Raw genomic sequence first — 27535 nt, 5'->3', positions numbered from 1 at the left:
ATGTGAGCTTCCATTTCATTAGCACTGCACACAGAAGGATGCAGAATCCCAACGTGATGTCCCGAAAATAAGATGCTTCTATCCTGATGTCCTCCGACAACATAATTATGCATTGTATCTCACTTCACATGGCTCGCCAAACCACATCAGCTGCAGCTCAGAGTCCAACATCCCAGCAGCAGCGGCGGAGGGATGAGAGGGTGGGGGGGTTGGGGGGGGGGGTGAGAGAGAGAGAGAGAGAGACGAAGCTCAGGGCCTGAAGCTAAGCAAATGGAATGCAAAGGCAGTAGATTGGAGACCAGAACAAGAGGGGGTCTGAATAGGGATGTCGGAGGAGCGCCAGTGGTCTTTCACTTTGTATCAGCGTCAGATTAAGGGCACTGGCAAGAAGAGCAGGAGCAAAGGCACCGAGGGGCAAGGGTGGCAAAAGAGTGTGGGGAGCAAGGGAGGAGAGTGTTAAAGGTCCCATGTCATGGACATTTCTACTGATCATAATTCCATTGTTGAGGTCTACTAGAATAGATTTACATTGTTCAATGTTCCAAACTCACATTGGTTTCTCATACAGCATCTCTGTATAGTATGTGTATTCACTCTCTGTCCTAAACGGCTTGTTGGAGCTCCTGCCCGCCCGCCCCCTCCCCCCTATGAGCCCACTGTGCTCTGATTGGTCAGCTTACCCACTCTGTTCTGATGAGTCCACCACCGTTACAGCAGAACATCAGTGATTATGTGTTACAATGGCGTTTGTTAGCAACCAGAAAATGACACCAGTAATGACAAACAGATGAGAATGCTGCGTGGAGTCTGGGTGCCGTGTTGGCGGCTCGCTGCTGCAAGGAGTGGACAGTGTGAGCTGGGTTCATTTCCTGCTTGCTGCGTGGGGTGCTGAGGGAGCTGCAGCACCCCCATCTGCGAGGCTCCACTAGCACCCGCAACCCCGAACGCAGCGCACCTACAGTGTAAGCGTGCCACAGTTTCGCCGCTGCGAGTGTGTGTGTGTGTGTGTGTGTGTGTGTGTGTGTGTGTGTGTGTGTGTGTGTGTGTGTGTGTGTGTGTGTGTGTGTGTGTGTGTGAGGAGCTCCACGGGTCCATTTGCACGTCACCATACACAGGAAGAAAAAAATGGAAAAATTAAAGGCGTTCTGGGGCAGCATAGACAGGTATTTTCTGTGTTAGAGTTTTATTCTCTACAGGGTGTACTTTGAGGGTTTGTGACTCTGCAGACCGTTTACATGCAGAAAAACCTTCATAACACACAAGGGGACGGGTACTAACCGGAAAAGCATGACATGGGACCTTTGATCCTGAAGCCAGCGCTGCCACTGCACATACTGTAACTGGAAGTACAATTTAGGGACTGGAAACATGGAGGATGATGAAGAGAAATCTACCTGCACTAAGAACCGTGCCTGTCCTTAAAAGCAAAATAATCCAGTGGCATTGTGTTTTCATTCTAACATACATAATGAGTTTGAGCAGAAGCAATACTTCAAGCAATCAAAGTTCTCTAAACATATACAAAAATAAAAGTGGAGGCATGAGTCATGATTTGCAATTACTGCAAAAGTACTTCTCTCTTGTTTGAGATGTTTTGTAGATGCTTTCGTTATGTTGTGTAGGAACTACCTCACAATATAAAAAGAACATTGAATGTCTTTGTATGCTGCTGGAACAGAGCACTGACGATAAAGTAGGGATTTCTTCTTGCAAAATATGTATTTAATATGCGGTTCAGCAAGTGCACAAAATGTATACAAGTCTATGTAACTACTGGAAGGAGAAAATAATTGTCCAATTCAATACAATTCATAGTGTATACGTATATATGTACCCTAATACAAATGTAATGCACTACATTTGTCTGGCAGTACAAGTAACTAATAGTGGCGTAACTGACATTACAAAAACTGTTTTTGTACTTTATGACTGTCCTTTCCTTGTGATTCAGTTACACTATGTTGTGGATAAAGTGCTACGGATAAAAATGCTGTTTAGCAGACTTTGCATTGTCTTGCTCTTAAAGACCAAATGCAGGTCATGTAATGTTTGTGTTCTGATGCCCTATCAGGTTGCCATTGCCTTCCAAAGCTATTGCAAAAATAAAAAGGGATTTCTCATCTGAAGCCGCCATGGTAAATATTTGGTAGGGAAACCTCATGGTTTGGGATGAAATCACTAGTTTACTGTTAAGGTTAGGGGACCTTTATGATCAAAAAAATAAATAGCTGAATAATATTGGTGACCCTTAATCGACATGATGCTGAAGAGAAACTTCTTACAACAATAAAAGTTTGAAAGTCTGTCTTTAAAAGGCACTTGCTAAAATCACCAACTGCTGTAGTTTATCTTTGGATGACTATCTCTGAGGAGAAAACAGCTAAAGGAGTGTTGGCAGGTTTGAATGTAGTAACATGGATCTGGAAGTCGTGTTAAAGAATTTACAAAAATGTGTGAATATGTTTGGGAAATGGAGTAACACTGAGAAAGCAAACAATGAAGGCACAATTGAACAGTCAAATTGCAACTAAATGCTCCGCAGTCACCACCTGCCACAGTGTCAAATATTCCACTGTTCACCAACGCGTTTTATTATGTTCTTTCACGCTGAATTTTGAAAATTGTTGGAAACTTATTTCAAGAAGACAATTCCATGAAACTTTTCCGACTTGTCACTTTCTGTCAGACCACATGGCTGATGTATACAGAGTGTGATAGTTACTGTAGAGGATGAGACAATCTCCCCCTGGATAATCATGCGCCTAACACTGTACTAAAGTGTCTCTTTTGGGTTTTTCGACTTGTTTTACAGAAAAAAAAAATTGAACCACAGACAGACAAAAGCAAACGTAATATCATGTTAACCTTGAAAAATGGTACTTCCATTTGGCTGCTTCAACCTTTCATGGTAAGACAGCTGGGTTTTGACCCACCAAAGAGCGAAGTATCCCATATGATCCATTTGGCTTCTTCTTCCGAGGTCATTGTTGTGGAAGTGCAGATGCCCCATCAGCCCTGCCGCAGCCAATAGGGGATGCTGGGCAAAAGAGGTGGGGGGGTTCAAAAATGGCTCCTTAAATCTCCACCTCCATTAATCACACTTTGCACGCCTGCGGCCCACCGAGCGGTGTGACAGTGACAGCACTGAGAATGATTAATACTTAATGCAGCGTTTAAGAGAATGATTTATGCCATCTGTTAGTGGTTGACGTGCTGCACAAGTTGGCGTCACAACTCACACACACTTGTCGGTGAGGATTAGGAGAATGATACATAACTTAATCTCAGGAGCAGCAGGTCACCTCCAAAATTAGGGGGATTTTAAACCACGAACACAAAGGGGAGTAGGGGAGGATATAAGGGGGTCGATATTCATAACCTCAGCAGGAAGTTAATTGGGGCTGGGCAGGAACAGCTTACAACTAAGCAGGCATTGCGATCCTCCAGTTTTAACCCCCGAGGCAAAAACTGTTCAAACCATTCATCCATTTTCTGCCACTTACCCAGTTGGGGAGTACTGGTGGTAAGGTCGTTCATGTCTTCTTGCTCTCCTGGGGGGTCCTGAGGAGCTCCCAGAACAAGATGAGATACATAAACCCTACAGCGTGTTCTGGGTCTAACCAAGCAAGTAACCCAGATGCCTCAACCATGCCAAGAACCTCTGACAACCTTCAATGAGAAGGAGCATTGGTGCTACTCCAAACTACTATTAAATGTCCAGGCCAATTTCATCCTCTAGTATCAGGGTACAAATCGAAAACGCATCAACAGCAACATGTACTTAAAGAAAGTGTTATTCACTCTGCTAGACACACAGAGCTAATGGTTTGTGGGCTTTGCTGGATGTGTTATTGAAAAGAAGAGTGCCATTACTTCCCTTCAGTCAGATCAAATCATGCTGCTTCAATTAAGAATAAAAAAACAAGTTGCTACAGAAGATACATGATACTGTAATTTAAAAAGAAAAATCAAGGCTAATGTAACCAGAAAAGGAAACCAGATTGGTACTTGAAGAGTGCAGACCTTCGCCGAGAGAGTTTGTACATTTCAAAATGATTTGTGTACGCGCCCGTGATTCGGATCCCATCCAAAATGTAATGGGTTTCTCTCTCTACATCCTTCCAACAAGTGTATTGAAAACCTGACCAACAGTTTGCCCGTAGTCCTATTGAAATGTGACAAACAAACCAACAACCTCAATGGAGGTAAACATGAATGTTGAGGGGGTTATCAAAAGTCTAAGTGATGTGCACTCCATTACACTGTTACCAAGAACCACATCATCTAATCTCAATCCTTGGTTGCAAAAGAGCAGCGTTATCTCTCTCAATCCCTTCTTCCCTATTCCCTCTGTTATATTAACATATTCAAACAAACTGTCAAAGCCCCAAAACCAAAAATGTGCTATCCACAAGAGTTTGCTCGGTTAAAAATACTCTGCATCTAATCTGCATACAAAGTATCAGTCTTTTGTCAGACGTTACGGGCTTTTCCCTCCTCTCCTTCTCATGTCCTCACAGAGCTATCAGGTGACAAGGTGAACACAAGGGTAATCAGTTCAGTCACTGCTTTGAATCTTTCTACTCTGGAAGGTTACACTCTTGTTTCCCGTTTGATTTTCCTGCTGAGAGTTAATCGACAAAATCAGTCTTTCAGCATCACTCCAATCTTTACTACACCCAATAAACAGCCTGTCCAGAACTTCACTTCAGATTAACATTGCGCTTTCATGGAAAATAAAATGTATTTCCTAATCAAGATCAAAGAGAACATTACAGTACTTCGAATGCAGAGGAAAAGCGTCCTTTGGTATTACTATTCTTAACTCAAGCAGAGCCCAGGGGATCAGAGAGGGGATGTTTTCGAGTCACGGGCGAGCACAGGCTTGCCTATCAGCAGAACGACAACCGCATGAGCGTGGGAAAAGGGTTTGAAGGCTTGATATAGAAATTGCACAAAACAATCCAACATGAAGCAAAAACCTCTAACACAACTTCCCTCTTAATAAATATTCATTATTCAGAGCAGTTGCTTTTACCGTACTCCCAACAAATTACTCATTTGTTTTTTAAACTAGAGATAGAAAAATGCTAATTGAGGTGCTTAATAAGCCAAAAGAACAAGTTGGAACAAGACCTAATTCATTTACCGTCTTGAAATGTCTACACTCTGCAAAAGGTTGAATGTGGAGCTGTCTGCATTTAAATAAATTACGACTATTTATAAGTATAAAATACTTATTTTTCCCTTGGCCCATTTTACTTTGCTTTTCTTGCACCTTTGCTCTTCCTGGTGCGGGTCCCTGTCTGTCTACAAATAGAAGAAAGCATGAAAAGGTGCTTTAAGCCGTGAGTGAGTGGTAGGATTTTGAGAGACAATCCCACCACTGGAGTGAACAGCAGGATTCCTTTTACACAAGCAGAGAGATGTCAAACAATAGAAGCCCCGGATTTACAATTTCCCGATTACAAGCAATGTCTCATTAGCGTCCGATCGCGTGGTTAAGATTCTGCTTTTTGTTCACCGAGACATCAAGGTGTATCTGCAGACAGAGTGGTAAAGCAGCTACTCCACCTTTGGCTTACGCGACACGTCTCCCGATATGAATACTAATGATGTGAGTGTTGTAAAACGACAAAGCGCGGCAGTCTGAGGCGGGCTCACTCATACACTCATGATTGATTGATTGATACACGGGGCTAAATCAAACAGAGGGGTGGCTTTTCAATCATATGCAGAAGTCTTTGAACATAAATATCAGCTACCATCTTGCCTGTGGCAGTTTTAGCTCACTATAAACGCAGGCACTTGGCAGTGAGTTCGAGAAGGAGAAAGAATTCTTCACAAATCTAAATTTATTTGACACTTCCCACTCCTGATTGGTTTGTATTGTGCCTCATTCTCCTTCCTACTCATTATGAAAGATGATTAGCATTATTTCCAGGACCGGTTGAGGCAATGAAGAACACTAGCAGGTGGAACAGGGCAGTGAAGGCACCAATAACCCTAAACACTACACCAGCCAGCAGGGAATCTCTGTCTTCTGTTGACAACAAAGAGAAACGGCAGCCCCTCGCCTGAGACCTGAGCCCCTATCCAGCCTGCAGAGGTACGGTTATAACAACTCTGCTTACTGCACATTGCAGAGGGAGCTTTCTCCAGAGGCAATTAGTGAAGAGCAGCTTTGTCAGTTCTTTTCTTGTCTGCAATTTTAGTAATAGCTACCAAAAGAACAGAACCCCAGAGAAATGACTGCAGAACTTTAAAGTGATTAAGTCATGCTTTTGAATAAAAACTGCCACATTTACAGCAATATTTGTGTCCCTGCATTAAGCTCTTTTTCACTTTGAGGGAGGCATTTACATATCTTAATAGAAATACTTCATAATTTAAAAGGATTACTGTCTGCCAATTTGGCCATTAATAAACCAATCAGATGTGGGAACACAGCCAAAAATAGTCTTACCAAGAGTTCCAATAACTCTGGTTTGTAATTGTTGTTTAAATATATTTGGACAATGCCTTTCAGGAATGTTGCCAATCCTCAAAAAATCAAAGAGAAAAGTAACTACGAGAAATCCATTTTTGGCAGAATTGGATCTTTTAAAAGCAAACAGACAAACAGAGAAGTGGCAAAGAAAAAGCACACATTGATAAAGGATAATAAACAAACTTTAAGCTCAGTCCTGTGTATTTAAAGGCCGGTTTAGCTTTCAGAGCCTTTGCCATTTGGCCTGCGGGAGTGAAACTTCTACCTACTGCTAATAAGAACTCAAATATAAAAAAGTATTAAAGGCCAACAGTTTTGTACAATTATTTGCCAAATAAACAACATATCTTTTGCCATGTCAAAAGCGGTCAAGATTTCTTCAAAATGTTTGAGTCTTTAATGCTTCACCATTTGCATATTCCTTTACAGTTTACATTGAGTAGGTTATCAATGTATTGCTTTTAACTGATGAGTTATCACATCTTCAGGCACAATTACAACCCAAACCTCAGAAAGACAAATTTGCTGTCAATCGCCGTTATGTATGAACAGAGATCTGCCAGGGGGACGTGCCGAGAGGAGGCGTTGTGAATCATGCGGCATGCGGCATGCCTAACAGGTCGATAGGAGACAAACGTATGTCTAATAAGCCAATGATGAACCCAGAGAGGTCCCTCTTGTGGGGGCCCGGCCTGCTTCTAACAAATGTGTTATTGACTTCACACTGGCAGCCAGTCATAGAAACACACTCTGTATCTGAGAGAGAGGAAGAGTGTGAGAGATGAGACATGAGAGACTGCTGCAGCGGGTTAAAGTATTGATCACACAATCCTCTTTATACCCTCCAGCTAGTGACAAGCAGGACATAATCTGCACGCACAGCGTGACAGCTCGAGCATCGGAGGAATCATTACAACAATTCAGCCTACATACTATATACATATGTTTGAGGGATTTGAGCGAGGGAAGTCCCTAATAACCCGAAAACACAATTGGAAACACTCCAATGTTTTAGAAAATTGAAAATCAATTGTCATAACAGCTACTCTTTTATCTGCCTGCATTTACTGAATACTAAATGTTTTTTCTTTGGAACAACCAATACACTGAATTAGGGCTGCAATCACAAACTGCTTTTTTCAATTTGTGTAGACAATTTACCCATAATGTTTTCAAATGTCTTGTTTTGTTCGACCAAAAGTCCAAAGCCAAAATATATACAATTTACTATAATGTAGGATTAGGAAATGCAGCATTTCAGCTCCACACGGAGTAGAAGACATATCCTGCTTATAACTCCTTCATACATTTAAATTACACTCATTTAATGATAAGTGCTGTTGTAGTTTATTTACATATTCTTAAATAAGTTACAGATAATGAAGATAAAATGGCAGTATTGCTTCAAGGTTATTAATGTGTTGGCTCCACATATAATTGTAAAGTGCACTACCCTGTGCAGTGCTTCCTAAAGGGTTATCACGAAGCACCAACAATAAGTCAGGAACACATTAAAGCCATTTCCTATGCAGCAGTTATTCATCAAAGTGATTCAGTAATATTAACTACCGCTATGCAGTTGCATGCCGTGCATTATGGGTATGACTTGTGTGTGTGTGTGTGTGTGTGTGTGTGTGTGTGTGTGTGTGTGTGTGTGTGTGTGTGTGTGTGTGTGTGTGTGTGTGTGTGTGCGTGCATGCGTGCGTGCGTGGTTATTTTATTCCCCCAGCAAATGGTTTTCCCATATTGAGCATTTTATTTATGTATTGAACTTTCTTCACATGAACAATTAAATAACTGTGTGACTGCATCGGTTAATTTTGTCCTTCATTTATTAAAATGTTGCTACATAGTCAAAGAGTGACTTATTTTATATATGACTCTATAGGGTAGTCTATGGTGCTAGCTGCAGTGTCAGTTAAGCTGATGTTTATATATTTTTAAATAAACCTACAATAACTGATTATGTTGACCACTTGGTGACATCAACAACAAGTATCTTATCATAAAACGGTGTGAAGCTGTAGGTAAACTAAATTGCTTCAGTAGCATTATTCAGATGTGTGCATATTCGTATGGGTAGTGTTAAAAATCCACTCTAGGATTGCTGCCTAAGTTTCCCGTTGTTTTTCGTTTATCGCACATACAGACATGCGTTATCTGTGTGATGGTATTTGTCTTTCTGTGTTTGCAGTACATATTAGCTTGCCTCCCTGCTGCGAGGGGGTAACAGAATAGAGGTTGAGTTTGTGATAAATGTCCTGTTTGGTGCTGACGGAGCAGGTCCTGGAAAGCTATACGGTCCCAGGGGCTGGAGGCTAATCACAGGTTTCTCTGGAGCCTCCTGCTTATGAATGACAAACAACTGTAACCCCAACTCAGGAAACAAAACACACACACACACACACACACTCTCCTATCAATGATTTAATTTCCACTGTCCCAAATGTTATCAATATAGTTAAGCCACATTAAAATGTGTCTGTAAAACCTTCTAACAAACAAAGTTTATCACAAGATGGGGGAGAGAAACAGAGCAGAAAAGTGATAAAACAATAAACTTAGATTATTCGTCGCAGCACATCCTTACAGTTGGTAATACATTCCCACAGGGATTCCAAAGCATCTGAATGGCTCTGAGAAAAAAGTAATCAGTGTTTTCCGCTTTTCATTACCTGGAATTTAATTGCCTACAACCACCAGTGTAATGAATGTATAAAGAAGCTTCGTTTAGACCATTGTGAAGCATTTGGAAAGTTTTCCAAGCTTATCCTCTTGACAATATTTGCATATGTGATCAGAGCTGATACTGTGTGTAGACACAGTTCTGTTTAACAAAGCATTAATTATGTAAACTCAACAAAAGCAAAGCTGGTTCCCCTGGCCTCCATTTTCCTGTCCCTCCCTCTCGCTCTCTCATTCCCTACGTCCATCCCTTCACCCTGCAAATCTCAAAAGCACGCGCTCAGACGCACACAAAGTGCAGCGAAGCAGAACGCATCCGGCTACACAGCCCGTCAATCTCGCGCTGCTGTGTGGCCTTGCTGTGTGACAACTCCAGCTCTGCCCAGACTGGCTGCTGGTGTTGATTTGAGGCTTTGCACAGGACATCATGAGGGCCCACAGAGCAGGGGCCAGGAAAACCGAGAAGGAAAGTATAGAAGGAAAGAAAACAGCAGAGGAGAGATGGAGTGAAGGGCAAAGAAGAGAGTAGAAGCAGCAGAGCGAGACGAGAGAAAGATCTGGAAGATGGGCTTGTGCACTTCTTTTTCAACTCCAGCAGCACTAAACCCATGCATATAAAAGGCTCTGATAGTGGTTGTTGCTTCCAGACTTCAGCATGGTGATGTTTTGCAGAGAAGAATTCAACATTTTTCACTTCTAGATCTGTCGATGCCGTGGGCAATAAGACAAGCAAAGTTCTCGCCACTGTTAAAACATGCCAAACGCATCTGAAAATAATGTGCAAAATGGAGGAGGCTGTGTAAATAAAGGCCCCCTGTGAACGAGTAGCCTAAAGATATGTGGGTGTTGGAATGGTGTCAAATGATTGGATCAGGTCAATCAAGATTTCAATGGAGCACGGTGTGAAAAAAAGTTGGGAAACAGAGCCAAAGTTTTACGAGTCATAATAGCGTAACCACCTCTTTTAACACCCCCTGTGGACCATCCTCTTCAAAAAGGTAAGAAGGACTTTTGCGGATCACACCGGAACGAGAGGGGGGTTAAAATAAGCTGTGACGCCAAGTGGAGAAGGCTCAGTGCAGCTGGGAAATCTGGCAGATAATACAGAAGCCCTCCATGTTAAACTAATCCTGCTCCTTCAGGCAATAACTGAACGCATCACTCAGCTTGAGCACAAATGATGTGTGCTACATCATCTCTGATATGATTGCCTTCTTTCTTAAAGGTGGATATAAAAGAAAAGTCAGCGTATTTATGTCTGCCTCGTACTGTGCACAGGTGGGTTAAAGTACCTCCCGTGCAAAGCTAGGCTACTGAGTAAAACCATCCATCACTCAAGGTAATTTTATATCACAACAGGGATATGCAGAATAAGGTATAGTGCACTTTCTGTAAACCATTCAACAAAATATCTTTATATAATGAACAGAATTTTGAATGATCAGTTGCTTTTCACTGCATTTTTTAATATGTTTATTGGTAGTTGTTTAACGCCTTTTTTTAGTTTTGATGGGTTTTGGTGATGCTAGGGCTGCTTGATTATGGCAAAAATCCTAATCACGATTATTTGAGTCAATAATTGATATCACGACTATTAAAAAACGATTATCCATTTACTTTGAAAACATCCTTATTTATTGAAAAAATAAATGTGAACAGTATGTTTTTAACAGTTGATTACCCTGAACTTTAAGTATAATTCAAATGAAAAACCAATAAAAAATTATTTAAAAATAAATAAATAAAATTAAAAAAATTAAATAAATAATCGTGCTCCATCTATGGACAGGAGTACCTTAGACTATAAATACAGTGATGTGTGGCACTGGTTGAAACTTCTCCTTTTAAATAACAATGAAATAAAACACATAATTTCTCTCTTTATATATTTGTTCATGGATAAGTCTATAAAAGTTGGGGGGAATCAAGGTGTACCAGAGGTAGATGCATTATCAAATTGTCGAATTATGAGAAGGCATTACTTACATACATTCTGACATTTTTGATCCACTATAAATTATTTGTATAAAGTAATCTTTTGTCAAAACCACCAATACATTTTTTGCCAAGTGACTCTTTGCCAATTAATCAACTAACCATTTCAACATTAAACCCAGATACTTCATTACACTGATGAAGAATCATGCAAATTCAATATTGCCATATAGTTGCCTGTGGATTGAGATAAAAACCCTCTCTGAATTTCTGCTCTGCCCTTTTTTTCAATTCTGTTTAAATGGTCAATACTGAACATGTCGCTAGTTATTTTTCATGATGCAGGTCATGATAGGCCTTTTAGAGAGGGTGGTATTACTCCAAATAGACAGCCGATCCCCAACCATCAAAAAGGTGGCCCGGATAACAGGACCTGTGACAGGAAGTCCTCCACCCTGCATGCAGCTAGCAGCTAAAACAATATGAGTGAGTATAGTGTCTGCAGAGATAATAACAGCATGATGTGTTGTGAGCTTTCATGTTGATATAACCACTAATGATCAACCTGCCTTTGTCTGGGTTTGTTGGAGCCTGGTGGCTTTGCTGTAAACCCCGTGCCACACAGAGTGCCATGATGATGGAGACGAGTGGAGGAATTTGAAAACTGTAATTTTCCTGAAATTATAATCTGCACTTGTAAACATATACGTCCTCATTTACCCTGCAGTAAATAAATCTCTGCTGAGCAGCGACCGAGGAAAGAAAAATTAGCCCCGAAGCACTCTTCCAGCAATCATCACCAGGACAACCTCAATTTCATGAGTGTCGTGTTTTTATGTCTTTAGAGCCAGAGGTTGCAGTCAGCTCAGTTTTTCCTCATTTCCTGAAAACATTTCATCAAAGCGGCAGCTCGACAAAATCCCACTGAATCTGGCTTGTCAGCTTGAGACTGTCAACAACAGGGCGTCTGCGATGGTCTCTCTATCCCTCGTTCCCTCCACTCATCTCCATGTGTCTGTATTACCCCACCCCCCCCCCATCACACTTCTTCACCTTGACCAGGATACATGACTGGGGAGCTGACAAGCCAGCCATGTGTGTGTGGGTATGTTTTCTGAAGTGTTTGTAGGTCAGAAAAAACAGCCTCACTGGGAGTCTGACAGAAGGTTTAGGAGTACGTTTTAGTCTGGTCTGGCAGTAAAGCCTTGCTCATGAATGTTATATTACAGCAGCGTTTGTGAGGAGAATACAGAATATACACAATATAAACACATTCACGGAGAAAGACATTTTCAGTTCCAACAGGTGAGTGCAGACACAAAGCTATATAACAATACATTTCAGGATAAGAGGTAAGACTATTCATGAAAGTGGCCTTCACGAAAACTCCCTCAAGAGATTTAAAGTGTTTAATCTGTCCCACGCAGCTTCATACCGAAGGCTTAGATAAATCTAATCTAACAACAAAATTCCTCGATTTTCTGGTCAATAAAATCTTTGAGAATGAAAGGGCTGAGTGGCCATGATTGTTTCAATGAAATGCTTCCTGTGAATGATACACTTCTCTTGCTGACTTTACTGCCCGGGGTGCACCTCAGGGGCAAAGAGAGCAAGAACATATTGGTAAAACCTGGCCAATCCCATCGGCTAATGTGGAGGGTTAAGGAGAGCGGTGCTGTGGATCAATCCAGGTTAAAAGAGGTTCATGTTGTTTGCCCCTAGAGTAATGAAAGGCAGAGTGTGTGACAATGCATGACTGCAAATGTTTGTGCATATTATCTGTCAAAGAAATGTTAACAGATATCGTAGATGCACTCAAGGTGGAAATAGCTGATGGTTACGCTTTACCGTAGGGAGGCAGGCTTGTTGTACGGGGGTAAGACAAGACAAAAGGGATGCCTGAGATATTGAAGAAAAGCTGCGCTGTGTGTCTCTCTGTGTGTGTGTGTGTGTGTGTGTGTGTGTGTGTGTGTGTGTGTGTGTGTGTGTGTGTGTGTGTGTGTGTGTGTGTGTGTGTGTGTGTGTGTGTGTGTGTGTGTGTGTGTGTGTGTGTGTGTGTGTGTGTGTGTGTGTGTGTGTGTGTGTGTGTGTGAGAGAGACAGAGAGAGAGTGTGCAAGCGCATAACAGCATGAATTAAAGCAAGAGTGTGACTTCCATCAAGCAAATTATAGAAAGAAGTTCCTAGAGCGCTACCTGCTCATTACCTGAAGATGAGTCACTTTACCAAATTACAGGGCAGCCAAATGTCCCAGCTGTATCAATTGACCCTCCTTCTCTGCCCACCCATGCACTCAACCACACGCACACACACAAACACACACACAATTGCAAACACCATTACTCATAAACTAGAAAAAAAGCAACACAGATGCGAAATCCAGGTGTGACATGTGTACTCTTCGCCACTGTTGCCATCGAGACTTGGTTAGTGTAATCAAGTTAATCTATACAGAGGGAACTGGCTAATGAAGTTACCTTCTCCCATCGCCACAGGCTGGAAAATGATGTCTCTGTCGGGTGCCTTTTAACCTCCACATGCACGCATGTCTCCCCCAGAAGACTCCAGAAACACACCTTCACACACAAGCTTAATGAGTGCCTGGGGAGGCAGGCAGACACACACGCGTCTGCTTTGAGCTCTTGCTCATTCTGCATAGAATACTGAGCCCTTCCCAGAAACACTGAGTGTACTGTAGATCCCCAAGAAGCCCCAAGGCTGAGAGGACAAGGACAAAGATGGAGAGGAAAGACAAAGCTCGGTGAAATGGGCAGGGGGAATAATGGAGCAATGAAGATGCAGAAATTAAGAACAGAAAAGCACCTCAACACAGAGAAGGATGTGAAGGATACTTCATTGAGAAAGCTCAAGTATAGAGATTGTTTTCCCTGATGTCCAGTTTATAAGAAACCCAGGACCAGCTCAACATAGAGGAATGTTAGAGAGTGTGCCACGACTAATTGTATGTTTTATTTTAACCATATTAACCATAACCTGAATATTATTTTATCCCCATGACAAGATATGTAGTGCAATGCATCGCCATAACTGACTTTGGCTGAAGAACGAAAGCAGCTGACAACAGCTGTGAGAAAGCATATGCTTTATATGTTTGTCTTCCAGTGATTCCGACTCAACACTTTGTGCATCTGCTTCAAAATAAAAGCCTTCAAGAAAAACTAACAGATGGCGAGTGAATTCTGTACAACAACGCAGGCCCAGGTGTTTGGCTACACCCAATTATATAATTTCTTAAATATTGGGCTGAATATACCTTTAGGCACTGATCCATCTTAATGTTTAGGTAGGTAATCATTGTAAGTACACTTAAAATATCATAAAATATCCTGAGCAGATGGCACATTTTGACCATTAGAGTACGCAGATGCTATTAGAACTTTGATACTGAGAAATCTGTGGCGAGGTGTGAAGGTTTAACAAGTGTTTTTTTCAACTTCTTCCTCACAAATGTAATGAAGTTAATGAGTGATAGATACCTGAGGGATTAATAAGATGTGACATTAAGAAAGAGAAAGGTTTTTGATGCAAATGGCAAAAATAGGCCTCAAATGTTGTGCCTTTCTTCGTTTATGAGCGGCTGCTGAAGCTGCTGATATAATCTCAGACAACGTTCTATTGTATTTTAGGAGTCCACTTTGTAAGAATGTACACTATGATGATGAATTCATCCTGATGAGAATGTGGTCCCGAGATTGTTAAACCTTTTTTCTATATAATAGTTGATTATGAGCCACACAATCCTGTTACAATACATGACTGTTAAAAAACACATATTTTTCTCAATAACTCTCAAATTCACCTTCACCCACTCTTCTCACATTATTCATTTCAACCAGATGGTATCAACTGCAGGTGCAGACACAAGCATTTATTGGAACTAAAGAAATATCTTTCTTTTCAATCTCTGGAGAAAAATAGCGGACTGACAGACTAACCAATCTTAAATCGTTAAGCAGGAGTCTGTGGCGACTCGGGGACTCAGTGGGCTGGGATAAATCCTCAGTTCCATGGCCTAAGCACTGAATGAGCCCGTTCCCCCGGGAGCACATGTGCCTAACCAAGCCAAAAGACAACCAGTGAAGCGAGGAACCCTCCTCGGAGAGGTAAAAACCTCGTTAATTCATCTGCAATAATGATAGTCTGATCCGCCATTGCCTCTTCGAAAACCCATACTGAATCCTTAACAGAAGTCAGCTCCTGCTTTCACTGACAGAATCAGGCACCCGCTGCTTATCCTGGCTCAGAGAAAGGAGTTAAGAAGTCAAGATGTCTGGGAGGAGTTTTCCTCTTTTGCTTTTCCAGTCAAGAGTAAATGAGGCCAAGTTAGAGAGACAAACACATTCCTGTCTGCCTCTTGTTCTGGCAGCGTAACGTCCGACGTGACTCTGTTAGCCCTCCATGCTGCCAGCCCCTCTGATGGGATTAAACCTTAAAGACTGTGGAAAACAATTCCCCGCTCTCTTTGAAACCAAAGTTGAAACAAAGAATTGCAATGTCACGTTGTGCACTGATAAATCTGTCAACTATTCACCTGCAGGAATGTTTTCTAATTCAGGCAGAGCTGACACCAGGAATAAATGCACAGGTTCATTGTAAATAAGAGTAATGCGATGAATTAGGTGGGCTATTTGATGTAACCTTTCTGTGTTTGGATAAACCCGTTCCCTCCATTGTTATTATTATTCACACTGACCTGATTCCATATCCTTTCTAAAGGCCAACCAATAGCTTCACTTGCGGTGCAGAGGCTTCAGGTTACCTCTCCATGTGGATCACAATAAAAGCCTGGACTGACAAGAAAGAAACTATTTTAGCATTCCCTGTTTCTCATGCCAGACACAGGCTGTCCATGTTTCCTAAAGTAGAGGAGAGCAAGGGCCCGAGGGTATCAGGCATTTAGCTCTGCCTTACAGCTTGTACTCAGTTAATGAGAACATTAATTACATTCCAAAAAATCCAAAATATCCCAAAAACAGCAAGAGTTTGCATTCACCAGAGAGATTAACAATCGTGCATGTTTAGTTTCAAAGGTCCTGGTGTAAGGCACATTTGTCTGAACACTGCTAAAATACCTCGGGGAGGTGTACGGCAAAATATTACCATTTTCTAATTAGGTTGAGACAAATTATTAGGAAAGTTTGAATGTGTGAGGAAGGAAGATAAAGCAAGAAGGTGGAGGGCTTCCCACAGTGAGTAAACAAAGCTATCTGCAGTAAAGCTATTAGCGCCGAGCGAGGGATCTCAGCATCAACAGGGTTCCATTGTCAGCTGTCTTATTGTCACATGATACCACTGCTAAGCAGAGTAATACCCATATTAACCAACATTCTGCTAATGTCCATTCTCCTGTCCCCTTTGATCAGCCTACTTCCAGCCGTAATCCCAGCTCTAAGCGGATTCTTAATTACCCTGGCTGTCCGAACAGACGAAGGCCGGTCCAACCTGCTCCGAGGTCTCTGACACACTGTGTGCTCCATCTACTCTCTAAACACAGAAGGGCTCCAAAGCCTGTTTCTATGGGAGAGTCTGGTTCTTTCATCTTTACAGTGCAATGTTTATCATTAGGAAAATATGTCATTAGCACTTCATAAAGGAACAAAACAAAAGCTATATTATAATACACATGGCTTGGATGTATAGAAGTTCAAAATGGCCAAGGGAGTTAAGCAGATATTTGCATATGATCAGGTGGGAACAGTTACCAATCCTTTCCTTCCATTACACACCTATGCACTGGCCAGCCCACACACACCCACCCACCCACCCACCCACCCACCCACCCACACACACACACACACACACACACACACACACACACACACACACACACACACACACACACACACACACACACACACACACACACACACACACACACACACACACACACACACACACACACACACACACACACACACACACACACACACACACACACACACACACACACACACACACACACACACACACACACACACACACACACACACACACACACACACACACACACACACACACACACACTAAACAATTATTATAATCTTCGTTGTGTGCTTTTGAATTAAGCTCTTTGTTAACGACTCCCCGTGGGCTCCCTGGACATTCTTGCATTTCTCTGGTTTTGAGCTAAAGTGAGACAAGCAAATGGACCCTTTGGCTGCAGAAAGTCCACACTTTTTGAAAATGACATGAAAGCTTTCCGTCCACATTAGCCTTTCCAGTTTGTTTCAAAAAGTTTGCCATTCATATTAAAATGCCAAAAAAACGAAAGCTTTGAAATGTCCTCCACTGGGCATGCATAGGCCCCTAGAGCCAGGAGCTTTACAGTAGATCACATCACAATGGTGGTGTCAGCGTTTTGGAAAAGCTCCCTTTTCCCCCTCACATGACAATGTTAGACCATGGGGAAACATCTTCAAAAAGGTCAAACTTTCAGTTCCAGATTAGCATGGACAGCAGACCAAGAACGAATGCTCTTTCAAATGTATCAACAACAGTGTGGACGTGGTCTTTGTCTGAGTGTGGAAAGACATATGAACGGCTCCTCAAACAAAGCTCTGGGTCACGTCGGTGCCCACTTCAATCCACTCATAAGCCCCTCATCTCTTGCGGCCTTCACCTCTTGAATCCCAACCTCCCCTTCGCTGGCAGACCAAGTCAGGCGCAAGAACAAACAAAGGTTTTTCAAACTGTTTGACGAGCTGTCTCTCAGGAACGCCGAGCAGCTCAGCAATCACCAGCAGGAAGACCCCCGAGGGCTGTGGAGCGTGGCCTGAAGGAAGGTTTGTCAAGGCTACCACACATGGCATTCAGTTGACAAGATTGCATCTCTGGGTCTGTATAAACAGACGTTCACATCAAAGTACATATGGAATTTGGCTGCACCTGTTCCTGGGCAACGCAACAATGGAACTGTGATCTGTAGATAAAGGGCACCGATATGTCCCTGGTCAGGAGCTATCTCTCTTCATTAGTGTCCCTGCAGGGCTGACTCACACTCCGTATAAACACGCAGCAAATACAGATTCATTTCTTTGCCCTCAGGCAGTTATACCACCTTGTCAGAAGAAATGAATAATAGACACTGTTTTCAATGAATCGTCTGCTAATGACTGAGTTGTATTGTACATACTGGTGAAACCGGAGGAAATGGTTAAAAAGGGGAAAACCTGAACGGCTTGCCCCTGAAATGTCTTATACCAATACAAAGTGTAAAAGCCAAGGGAAAAAGTGATGTTTGGTTTTTTTTATTAAAAGAAAATGTTCTCACGATCCCCTGAGCAACTGCTGAAATAGCAACATGTCAAAGTGAGGAGGGTTGTGATGGGAGGTCATGAAGAATAGACAGGAGCGTTTCTAAAGGAAGAAGACAATAAGCAGACTGTGACAGGCTGTGTTTGAGAAATCAATAGGCTCTGCTTTTGCTCGGTCTCACTTCAGCACCTGAAACAGAACAAAGCGTCGAAGCCCGGCTGAGTTCCCAAGCTCTCTCTACTAACATCACTTGACAAAAGCTTTTCAACCCCACTGGCGGTCAGAAGCCAGTATGCTGCTAGCATATCTTAGCATGCCACCAGACTCTGCATATCCACTGCTTCTACTTACATTTCAATAAGATGTCAATACATGCCCTGCAGTCCAGAGTAGAAAAAGGATTAAATGCTTTTTTAGTAACACAAATTACCAACTTTTATATATCTTTTTACAAAAATTGCCAGACTACCGTGTCAATTTCTTTGCAAGAATATTATGATGAAACATCCTGCAACATTCACGTTGCTTTTGTGCAAACCATGCAGTTCGAGTTTGGGTGAATTTCATGAATTTTAAATAAAGATTTTAGGGGAATATCGGCCCCCTCCCTATTTCATGGACATTTCCAGATGAACTTCTTGAAAACCCTGCTAATGTCTTACAGACCAAAACAAGATTAGTCATCACCACATTCTTGTAAATAGGACTTTAAAATGCTCAACAGGTTTGGAATCAGTTTATTGACTGACTTACAGCCAGCTACCACATCTGCCATGACCTTCCCATAACCCACCAGCAACAGCATCTGTCACAGCTGAGTGTCACCGCTGTGCCATGCCACTGTGCTGCCAGGGAAAAAAAGAGATACAAACCGCCTTCAATTCACGGCAAACTGGGATGAGCAATGAAAGCTGTAGAACAGAGCAGATATGTTTTTTTTTTTAAGAGCTCAATTTTACTTAGGCTTCATGCTGTGAAGGCCTCAAATACTTTGCTCTTTTAAATTGGCACACTAGCCATTATCCATGCTCTGTTACACTTTAATGCGCTTCAATTTCCACTGTCCTAATAAAGTTTATGTGAAAGAGTGTGAGTCTAATAAGAGTGAGATACATCAGGGTGATAAGTGTTCGGGTTCATGGCTGGGTCTGTGAGAGGATACTTCATTGCCCAAAGGGGCCGGTCAAACCAGAAATACCACTTCCCCTCAGAGAGCAGGCACCGTGGCACAAAGGCAACTGAAGCCTGCATCCATTACACCGGCATGGAGAAAAATGTCCTGAAGAGACTGTTTTGACTTTTAGAGGAGCGTCAGCAGTTCAGATTTCACTGGGAGGGTGCAGGGGACTGCAGGCAGCTCAACAACAGGTTACATCTCCACACTGAAATCCTGCCCTAATCCTGAACCCTGACTCCAGTGACCTGAGCATGTGTTACAAACCTATGGTTACACACTACATAGACAAATAACAGCGGGCCGGGAGAATCTGGCAGTAAATGTGTTGACATAGGAGAAAGGTAAAGAACTGAAACACGGCCAGTGGGCTAAATATAAACTGCTCCTGAGGCTTTCTTTCCTCCGGGTATGGGATAAGCGGCACTCGCAGCATCAGTCTTCCAGACCCAATTTTTGCAGTCTGGCGCTCGCTTCCTCTGGGAAAAAAACACGGGGACTGAAACTCTCATACATGCTTATATTTCTTTGTTGGATAATTACACGTCTATCTGTGCTGGGGCTACAGTCTCATCCTCATCATATCCAGGCCATACACACACATCTGTGTTGAATGATACATTTCCCTGTCCATTATTCAAGTAAAACATATGCTTTTAAGTGATAATGAGTATAATAGACCTGCCATTTGAGACCAGTACATCAAGGGGATATGTTGTGGCTTATTTGTAATATATACAGCCTTCTTATGGAAATGAGGCCCCCTCTTTCATGTTTCAGAGGATTTCCACTTTTGCCTGTCCTTTGCTCTACACACACAATGCTGCAAACATTTCTCTGCTGTAAACCAGGCTCCTTGTGTTACGTCATGCAAGTGCTGGCTGGCTGGATAATTCACAACTACATCAAACTCGCGGTCACAGACTGGATGCCACTTTGATCAAATTTAAGTAAAATGGACTTGCCGGAGTTTGAAAAGATCAATACAACATTAATAAAACCTGGCCGAAGGAGCTGAGAAGCCTGCACTCTGGCTGTCGCTGCAGAGTGGAAAGGAGGAGGCAGGCCGAGGCAGGCCACCCACTGTAAATCTCTCAGTCTTCTCTGCGTCTTTTCCCGCGTGCTGGAAGGTCTCAGAGTAACCCTGAAGAGCCCAGAGCGGCGGCTGTAGCCCCTGCTAGCATCAGTGTCAGGGCTGAGTCACTCTGTACTGTGGGACCCTCCTTGCATGGCATGACTTCCGTGACTGATTTCCAGCTCTTACAGGCAAAGGCGCTAATGAATAAGGATTCTGATTAGCACATGCAAAAGCGAGGTACACATATTAATATGCTGTTTTGTCCCCAAACCTTTGCATGTTTCAAATAATGAGTGAACTCTTCAAGAGCTCATTGTTTGCCTGAAGAATGGGCCAGATATGAGGGCAGAGGAGGAACGCAGCGGAAAGGATCCTGCTTTCGGTCATTGCTCTCTCCTCAACCTGCTTTCTCTCTGCCCCAGAAACACGACTCCACCCGGCACTTGACTTTTCAGAAGAGCAAACAATCGTTTCGCCTGAGTAGGCCACAACTCGCAGAGCCTTCAACAAAAAAAAGAAAACAGAAAAAGGTCGGGACTGATTTAGAAACAGAATGGCAACGTGTGATTAAAAACTAAACAAAATGCTCAGCAGGATTAATTAGCCACAACCATCACAAGATGACTGCGAGCTGCAGTCTAGCATAAAGAAATGTCTGCAAACTCAGCACGGCACAAACTAAGTTGAGATACATCACCATAAAATAATGAGAAATGAGACCAGCTCAAGACAGAGGAGGCCCCTGATTGGACACGCTTCGTCTGATGAGGCGTACCAATCATGGCGCTTTGGCATTAAGCAGAATTCTTTGAACACATACACTAGATGGATGCATTTCATCTTCCAGGCTTGTGAGATGGCTAAGCCAATCGGGGGCTGGCTCTCCTCCACAGCCCCACATTACAATAGATCAGAGACAGAAACTGGAAGAGGCACACTGCAGAGCACAGGACTCTTCTCATCAGCACCCCGCCTAATCACTCACTCCACTGCTGAAGGCAGAATGGACACTCAAGTCCAGCTAGAGTCCCGCTGTGGGCTCAGCTACAAAAAAAAAACACCCTGACAATTTATCTGAATTAATTCCTCTGTCTTCTCTCTCGGAAAATTCTCTCCTCTCCAATCCCCTGCATTTTTGTAAAGTTTTCCATCTGCTCACTGAATTACTGCCCATGATCCCACAACGATGGAAATCAACCAGTCTTTTCAGGAGTCTGATTCAGGCCCAGTCCCCACCGCCCCTCTCGCTCTATCCACAGACGGTGGCCTGGCTCCTGCAGGGAACACTTCCACTCTGTGGTGCGAGGCAACATTTTCTACTTGATGGTTACATGTTTCTTCCCTGCAATAATTCACAAAGGATTCTCAGCCTCATTCTTTCCGTCCATTCATAGACGCTTATTATATACAAATGACATGGACTCTTAATGGTAGGGTAGGTAAAAATGGAGAAACCAGCTCGAGTACGCTAGAATTTGAAAGTACACAACCGAAAAAAATCTGCCCCTTCCTTCAGACTTCCTTACAGAGCCCCTCCTCCAACACACATGAACGCGAACATGACCAATGAGGGCACGAGATAAGTTTGTGCACAGATGGAAGGCTGACAGGTAGGTAGGCCATCCAGTTATCTGCCACGGGCCGAAGCAGTTAATTGGACTTGCTTGTTACAGCGCCACGGCTTCCACACATTAAATATTTGTATATATTTATTTTCAAAGCATTTAATATCGGGATGTTAAGAGCATTCCATGGAATATAACAAAAAGTGTTTCTGAAGTGAATTACCTACCCTACCTTTAAGAACTAGGAGATGATTAATGTAACAATAATGACCCTATACCTTAACAGCAAGCACAGGCAAATAGTGTCAAGCCAAAATATTTTGAAGTCCTGTTTTTCATGTTAGGAATTGTAGTTGTTTAGTCTCCTTTGAAAAGAGCCTTCTCTGTTTCCTTTTTTCTTTTGTCCGTCCGTTGCATGTATCAGCATGTTACTGCAACTGTTAACGCCATCTAGGCAGGGTTTGTCTAGAAAATTTCACAAAACACAAATGTCCTGGTCAAATGTCTTGTTTTGTCTGGAAACATGTCCAAATCCCAAACATATTTAGTTAAGTATAATATATGACTGAGAACAACATCAAGTCTTCCCATTTGAGAAAATAAAACCTGGAAATGTTTGAAATGTTTTCCTTTAAAGATTACTAAGGATTATTATTTGGTGACAAAAATGTTCTTAACCCTTAGATGTATAAGTGGGACTTTTTTGACCCGGTGAGGTGGTTTTCTTAGAGTATCTTTTTAATTACATTTTTTTATCATTTCATATTCTAACTATTCCCCAAAAAACATGTTTTGGATATCATGCCATTCACATTTTAAATTTACATTTTAAGAAATTGTAGTTTTCGTATACTACTACCCCAAGCTTCCATAAGTGGGCCTTTTTGGACCCGTTGAGGTGGTATTCTTGAAGTATCTTTGTAATTACATTTTTTTATCATTTCATATTCCAGCTATTCCTCAAAAAACATGTTTTGGATATCATGCCATTCACATTTTACATTTATATTTTAAGAAATTGTAGTTATTGTATTACTACCCCAAGTGGGTCAAAAATGACCCGCATGCATTTTCTATGTAATTTCGTTTTTTTTTTATAAATAGTGAAAAATTAAATGTAAAATATTTCTAGTGTGAAACAAAATATAATACAAGTGATTTTTCTTAACCAAAATGACAAAAATGGCATAAAAACACATATTATTCTAATACGGGTCCTTTTAGACCCACTTATGGAAGAGTGTAGGTTCCAGTCACTCGTGCATCTAAGGGTTAATAGCAGCGCTGATATCTTTTAAGCTTATGTGCTGATGGTCCTACGTTTCTTTTCCCAGCGATGATGTAAAGTATTATTCATTCCATGCCATGCTTTAACTAGACCGTCTGGGCTTGAAAGTCCTTTTCATCTTGATCCAAATGTTATCTTATTCAGTTAAATAGGCAAAAAGGATATTCTGCATTAACTTTAGATCAAACCAGGAAATGGGTGTGAGACACAGGATAATTACACCACTCACTTGACACCATTTGCTGCTAAAAGAGGAAACAGATGGTAATGGAACATTCATCCAATTCCCATAAGAGACTAAAGAGGAGTGAAGGTGTAACAATGGGCTTTACAACATAAATCAACACATACAATGGAAATCTGAACCTTCGTGTTCATGACCTATTTGTGTCTGAGAAAATGTGATGCCAATCGTGATATTGTGTTCCCCTTATCAACATCATTACACTCCATCCAGTGCGGTAGGGAGCCACTATATTTCATAGCCTCTAATAATTTCACTTCCCATGAACTGACAGCCTGTATAGACGCCGGCAGCATATGCAAGAAAGAAAGAAGATATGGATTACATAGAGTGAAAAAAGCAAGAAATGTGCAGAGTCTTAACTGTTATTAAGCATTCAAGGTCAAGGTGTGGTCTCCACACATTCACGGCAATAAAGGCAGAGTGTTGATGAAAAGGAGACACACTGAAGATGGTGGAAATCTAAGGCTGCTTTTATGCTCATCATTTCTTTCTGTAGGATGAAGGCAGAAGGGAGTCAGGGCAGGGAATCAAAAGCCCCCAAAACAGCAGCGTTAACTATTATCTGCTGATGGGAGGGTGAAAGCGCAGATGGCGATACTTGCAACACTCCAGTTAACAAACTTAAAAACCTGCGCCATGTACATTTCTGTTGACAGCCGTGGTGAAGCGTCCCTGTTCCATTCAGCTCTTTTAATTACCTATGTGAGATTGAATCCTTCATGTCTCAGCCCACTCCTCTTAATGATCTGCTCCATTCAGCTCTGGACAATACACACTCTGCTTGCATGAGTTTGATGTTGTTGTTGTTGTTGTTGTTGCTGCTTCTTTCACAATGAGTTATACATACAAGTGTTGTAGTGGCCATTAGTTGTTCCACTGCCAGTGAGGAATATAAATATCAGCCAAATTCTAATGAAAATGTCAAATGATATCAACATCATCAAGCTTTAAACGGTGTCACATTCAACCGCATCGCTAGTCTTGAAGCAGCCTACAATGTAAATACATTATTATCAATATTTCTTCCTTATTACCCTGGTTTTATGTATTACAATGGTAGAATCATGCCTGTGTGCATGGTGTGTCAGTGACAGAGAGACTCTTAACAGGCCCATGTCTTTTTAGTCTTTGGACAAAAATACCCAAAGGCACTCTAATTTTAACATTGCGTAAACAACCACTATAAGTCAAGAAATAAAAGCAGACATTTGAAAGGATCTGTCATTTCTATAAAAAGTTATTTATTTGTACCCCTCTGCCCTTCTCTTTCAATCTCTCTGATGTGTTACTGATTTAAACAATTGGATGTATTTGGATAATGAATTTTACATTTTGAAAAAATCACCAGTTTATTTCTTATTACAAAAATAAGAAATAGCAGGATTTTTCGCCTTTAAATGTGAAAAAAAAATTCTCCTTGAGGTAATTACGCTTCTTTGCACTTAAAACATGCAAAGAAAAGCCTACAATTTGGGATTATAATGAGAACTTGTTTTTATTTAAATCAATAAGAAGCCTTTTACAATAAAACCATCCTCATCATGATGTTAACTTTTAGGGGAGACCCGCAATCCAACATCTGTGTGGAGCAGCTCCTCTGGATGTCATCACAGATTCAGGCTGATGGGGTTTTGCTCCCAAATATCGACTAAATTACCTAAAGGTCATGTAAATCTCGTGGATTCTTTTTAGGTTAAAGTGCCGCTGTGAAATAACTGATCTGTAACTTTAGGTCACAATGTAAACCACCACTACCAGGTGCCTTTAAATGTGATTGAGCAATAGCAAACTGCAGAAAGAGCGTGTCGCAGGAGACTGTGCTGTTTTGGGAAATGGGAGCTTTCCCAGAACACCCAGACGCTGTCCTCCTAAATAATAAGCATGCTGAAGAAAACTTAACACTTCAGTTCACAAAGTTATTATGAATGTGTTTTTAATTTCTGTTGAGAGAATTAACATTGTGCGTTATCAGTAGGCAATGGGAAACAGCAGCCAGCCGCAGATTCACGCAGCAACGTGTTTTGGAAAGGGGACACAAAGTTGGAACCTTCACCAGACTCGCTCCACTTTTGCTCTCAGTGGAGTTTTCATCCACATGTAAAAACTTCCCAACCGGGTTAAGCAGATCGAAATGAATTTGCTCCTTACCTGTTGGCCCCTCGATGCCATCGGCGTAGATCTGAACAGTCAAAATCAACAGAAAGGCGCAGGTGTTCATCGTGTAGCTGTTTTAGTCCACTTTAAATGTGTAGAAGAAATCATTTCATTCACTCCGTGAGGTCCGGGCGCGCGAGCCGAGCCCATCTACTCCCCCAATTCTCACTGAGAGGAGTTTCAGAGACACTGGAGGAGACAGGGCAGAGCTAGTTCTGCAAACTGACGTCAGGGTAAACAGTTCAGGGAGAGATTTCTTTCTCAAGCCCACTTTCCTTCTCAGCTGCCGCTTATTCGCTGATCCAAAGTATGAACAGGGCGCCTCCAAGAGGCCGCAGCCGGAAAGACACCGTGGTGTTCAGAGCCAGGCCCCAGACTGCGAGTGTGTCATCTTGTAATTATATCTTTGTGGGGACATGAAGGTTTTGAAAGTTGAGAATTAAGATTAGTTAAAAAATGTGAACCTTTAGCTGTCCCTATCCCTAAAAGGGTTGTTTGAGGTTTTGAACTGGATTTAAAGGTGGAGGTCAGAATTAGGTTAAAATAAGTGGTGGTTGTTATTTCTATAAGACTCATTCATTTTGGGACTAAACATTTATCTCCACAACACATTTCAGGGTAAACACTTGGTATTTGTTAACGTAAAAATTAAAGTTTGTGGTTGCAGTGGTAGGGGAAGTCTCCAGGAATAAATGTTAGTTAATACTAGCTCTTAGTGTGCTATATTTGGGATGTGACAAGCATCTATTTCCCTTTATATATACAGTCTATTTCCACGCCTTTTCCTCCATTTAAGGTTAATCTTTATTTGGCATTGCTTAATATACACTGCGGACAGCTCAAATAACTTCACCACCATGCACCCACAGGGACATTGTTATCAGTCTGACAACAGGTTGAGGAAATGCTCATAATTAAAGTCAGCTACAGCCCTTGTGATTAACACATAACCCCTGTAATGTGAGACTTTTGTGTTAACAATCATATAAATGCAAATCATATGAGCTATCTGAGGTCTGATTCAGCTCTGCATAATCTTAACTGAACAAAAATATATTTATGTCATATTAGAGCTTTTTTAAAGCTGATGTTAGCCATATATTCAGACAAGCTTCACACCTCCGTGTGACAGGTGCAAAGCATATTTTTCCATAAATTAGAGTCTGACATGTAGTGTGCATTGAATTTGCATTTGATCGGGTCACTGTTTTCTACTCTAGCCATTGCAGGCCATGTTTGCTGCAATGTTTGGAGAATACCTGACACTCTTTTATGTATTGTAGAGTGTTGTGCAGTGATGGAGTGCATCTGAAGTCCTACTGAAATTATGTAAAAAAAGATGGTGTATTTATATTTAACCTCAGTATTTCCATTTTCTGCTATTTAATATCTCTGCTTCACTCCATCTCAGAGGGAAATATTTTACTTTATACAGTGTGTCACACATATTTGACAGATTTAGCTGCTGTAATAATGTAACTACTATTTTTCAACATCCAACTAACAAATGTTGATTTAATATTAGCAAATATATAAAATAGCAAAATATCTGAGTGCTTCTTTCATCACTGCTGTTGGGAAAACTAAATCATATAGCAAGCCAATGTGACTTTGATATTTGAAAATTATCTGGCATGTCGTAATC

At 41.6% G+C, this 27535-nt stretch overlaps 1 protein-coding gene across 1 annotated transcript in view; it reads right to left on the bottom strand.

The window, feature by feature from the left end:
• ptprub (protein tyrosine phosphatase receptor type Ub) overlaps positions 1-26165 on the bottom strand; it is a 153360-nt gene extending 127195 nt beyond the window's left edge. Inside the window, exon 1 of the mRNA XM_079692435.1 lies at positions 25885-26165. Within this exon, the coding sequence (XP_079548561.1) occupies positions 25885-25954 (70 nt within the window). The 5' untranslated portion in view covers positions 25955-26165. The remainder of the gene's footprint in view (positions 1-25884) is intronic.
• Between the last annotated feature and the right edge of the window lie 1370 nt (positions 26166-27535).

This window comes from Notothenia rossii (genome assembly GCF_949606895.1).
Source record: "Notothenia rossii genome assembly, chromosome: 7".
Lineage (NCBI taxonomy): Eukaryota > Metazoa > Chordata > Actinopteri > Perciformes > Nototheniidae > Notothenia > Notothenia rossii.
The sequence above is the reverse complement of the archived record's forward strand: the minus strand, read 5'-3'. Positions and strand labels throughout refer to the sequence as shown.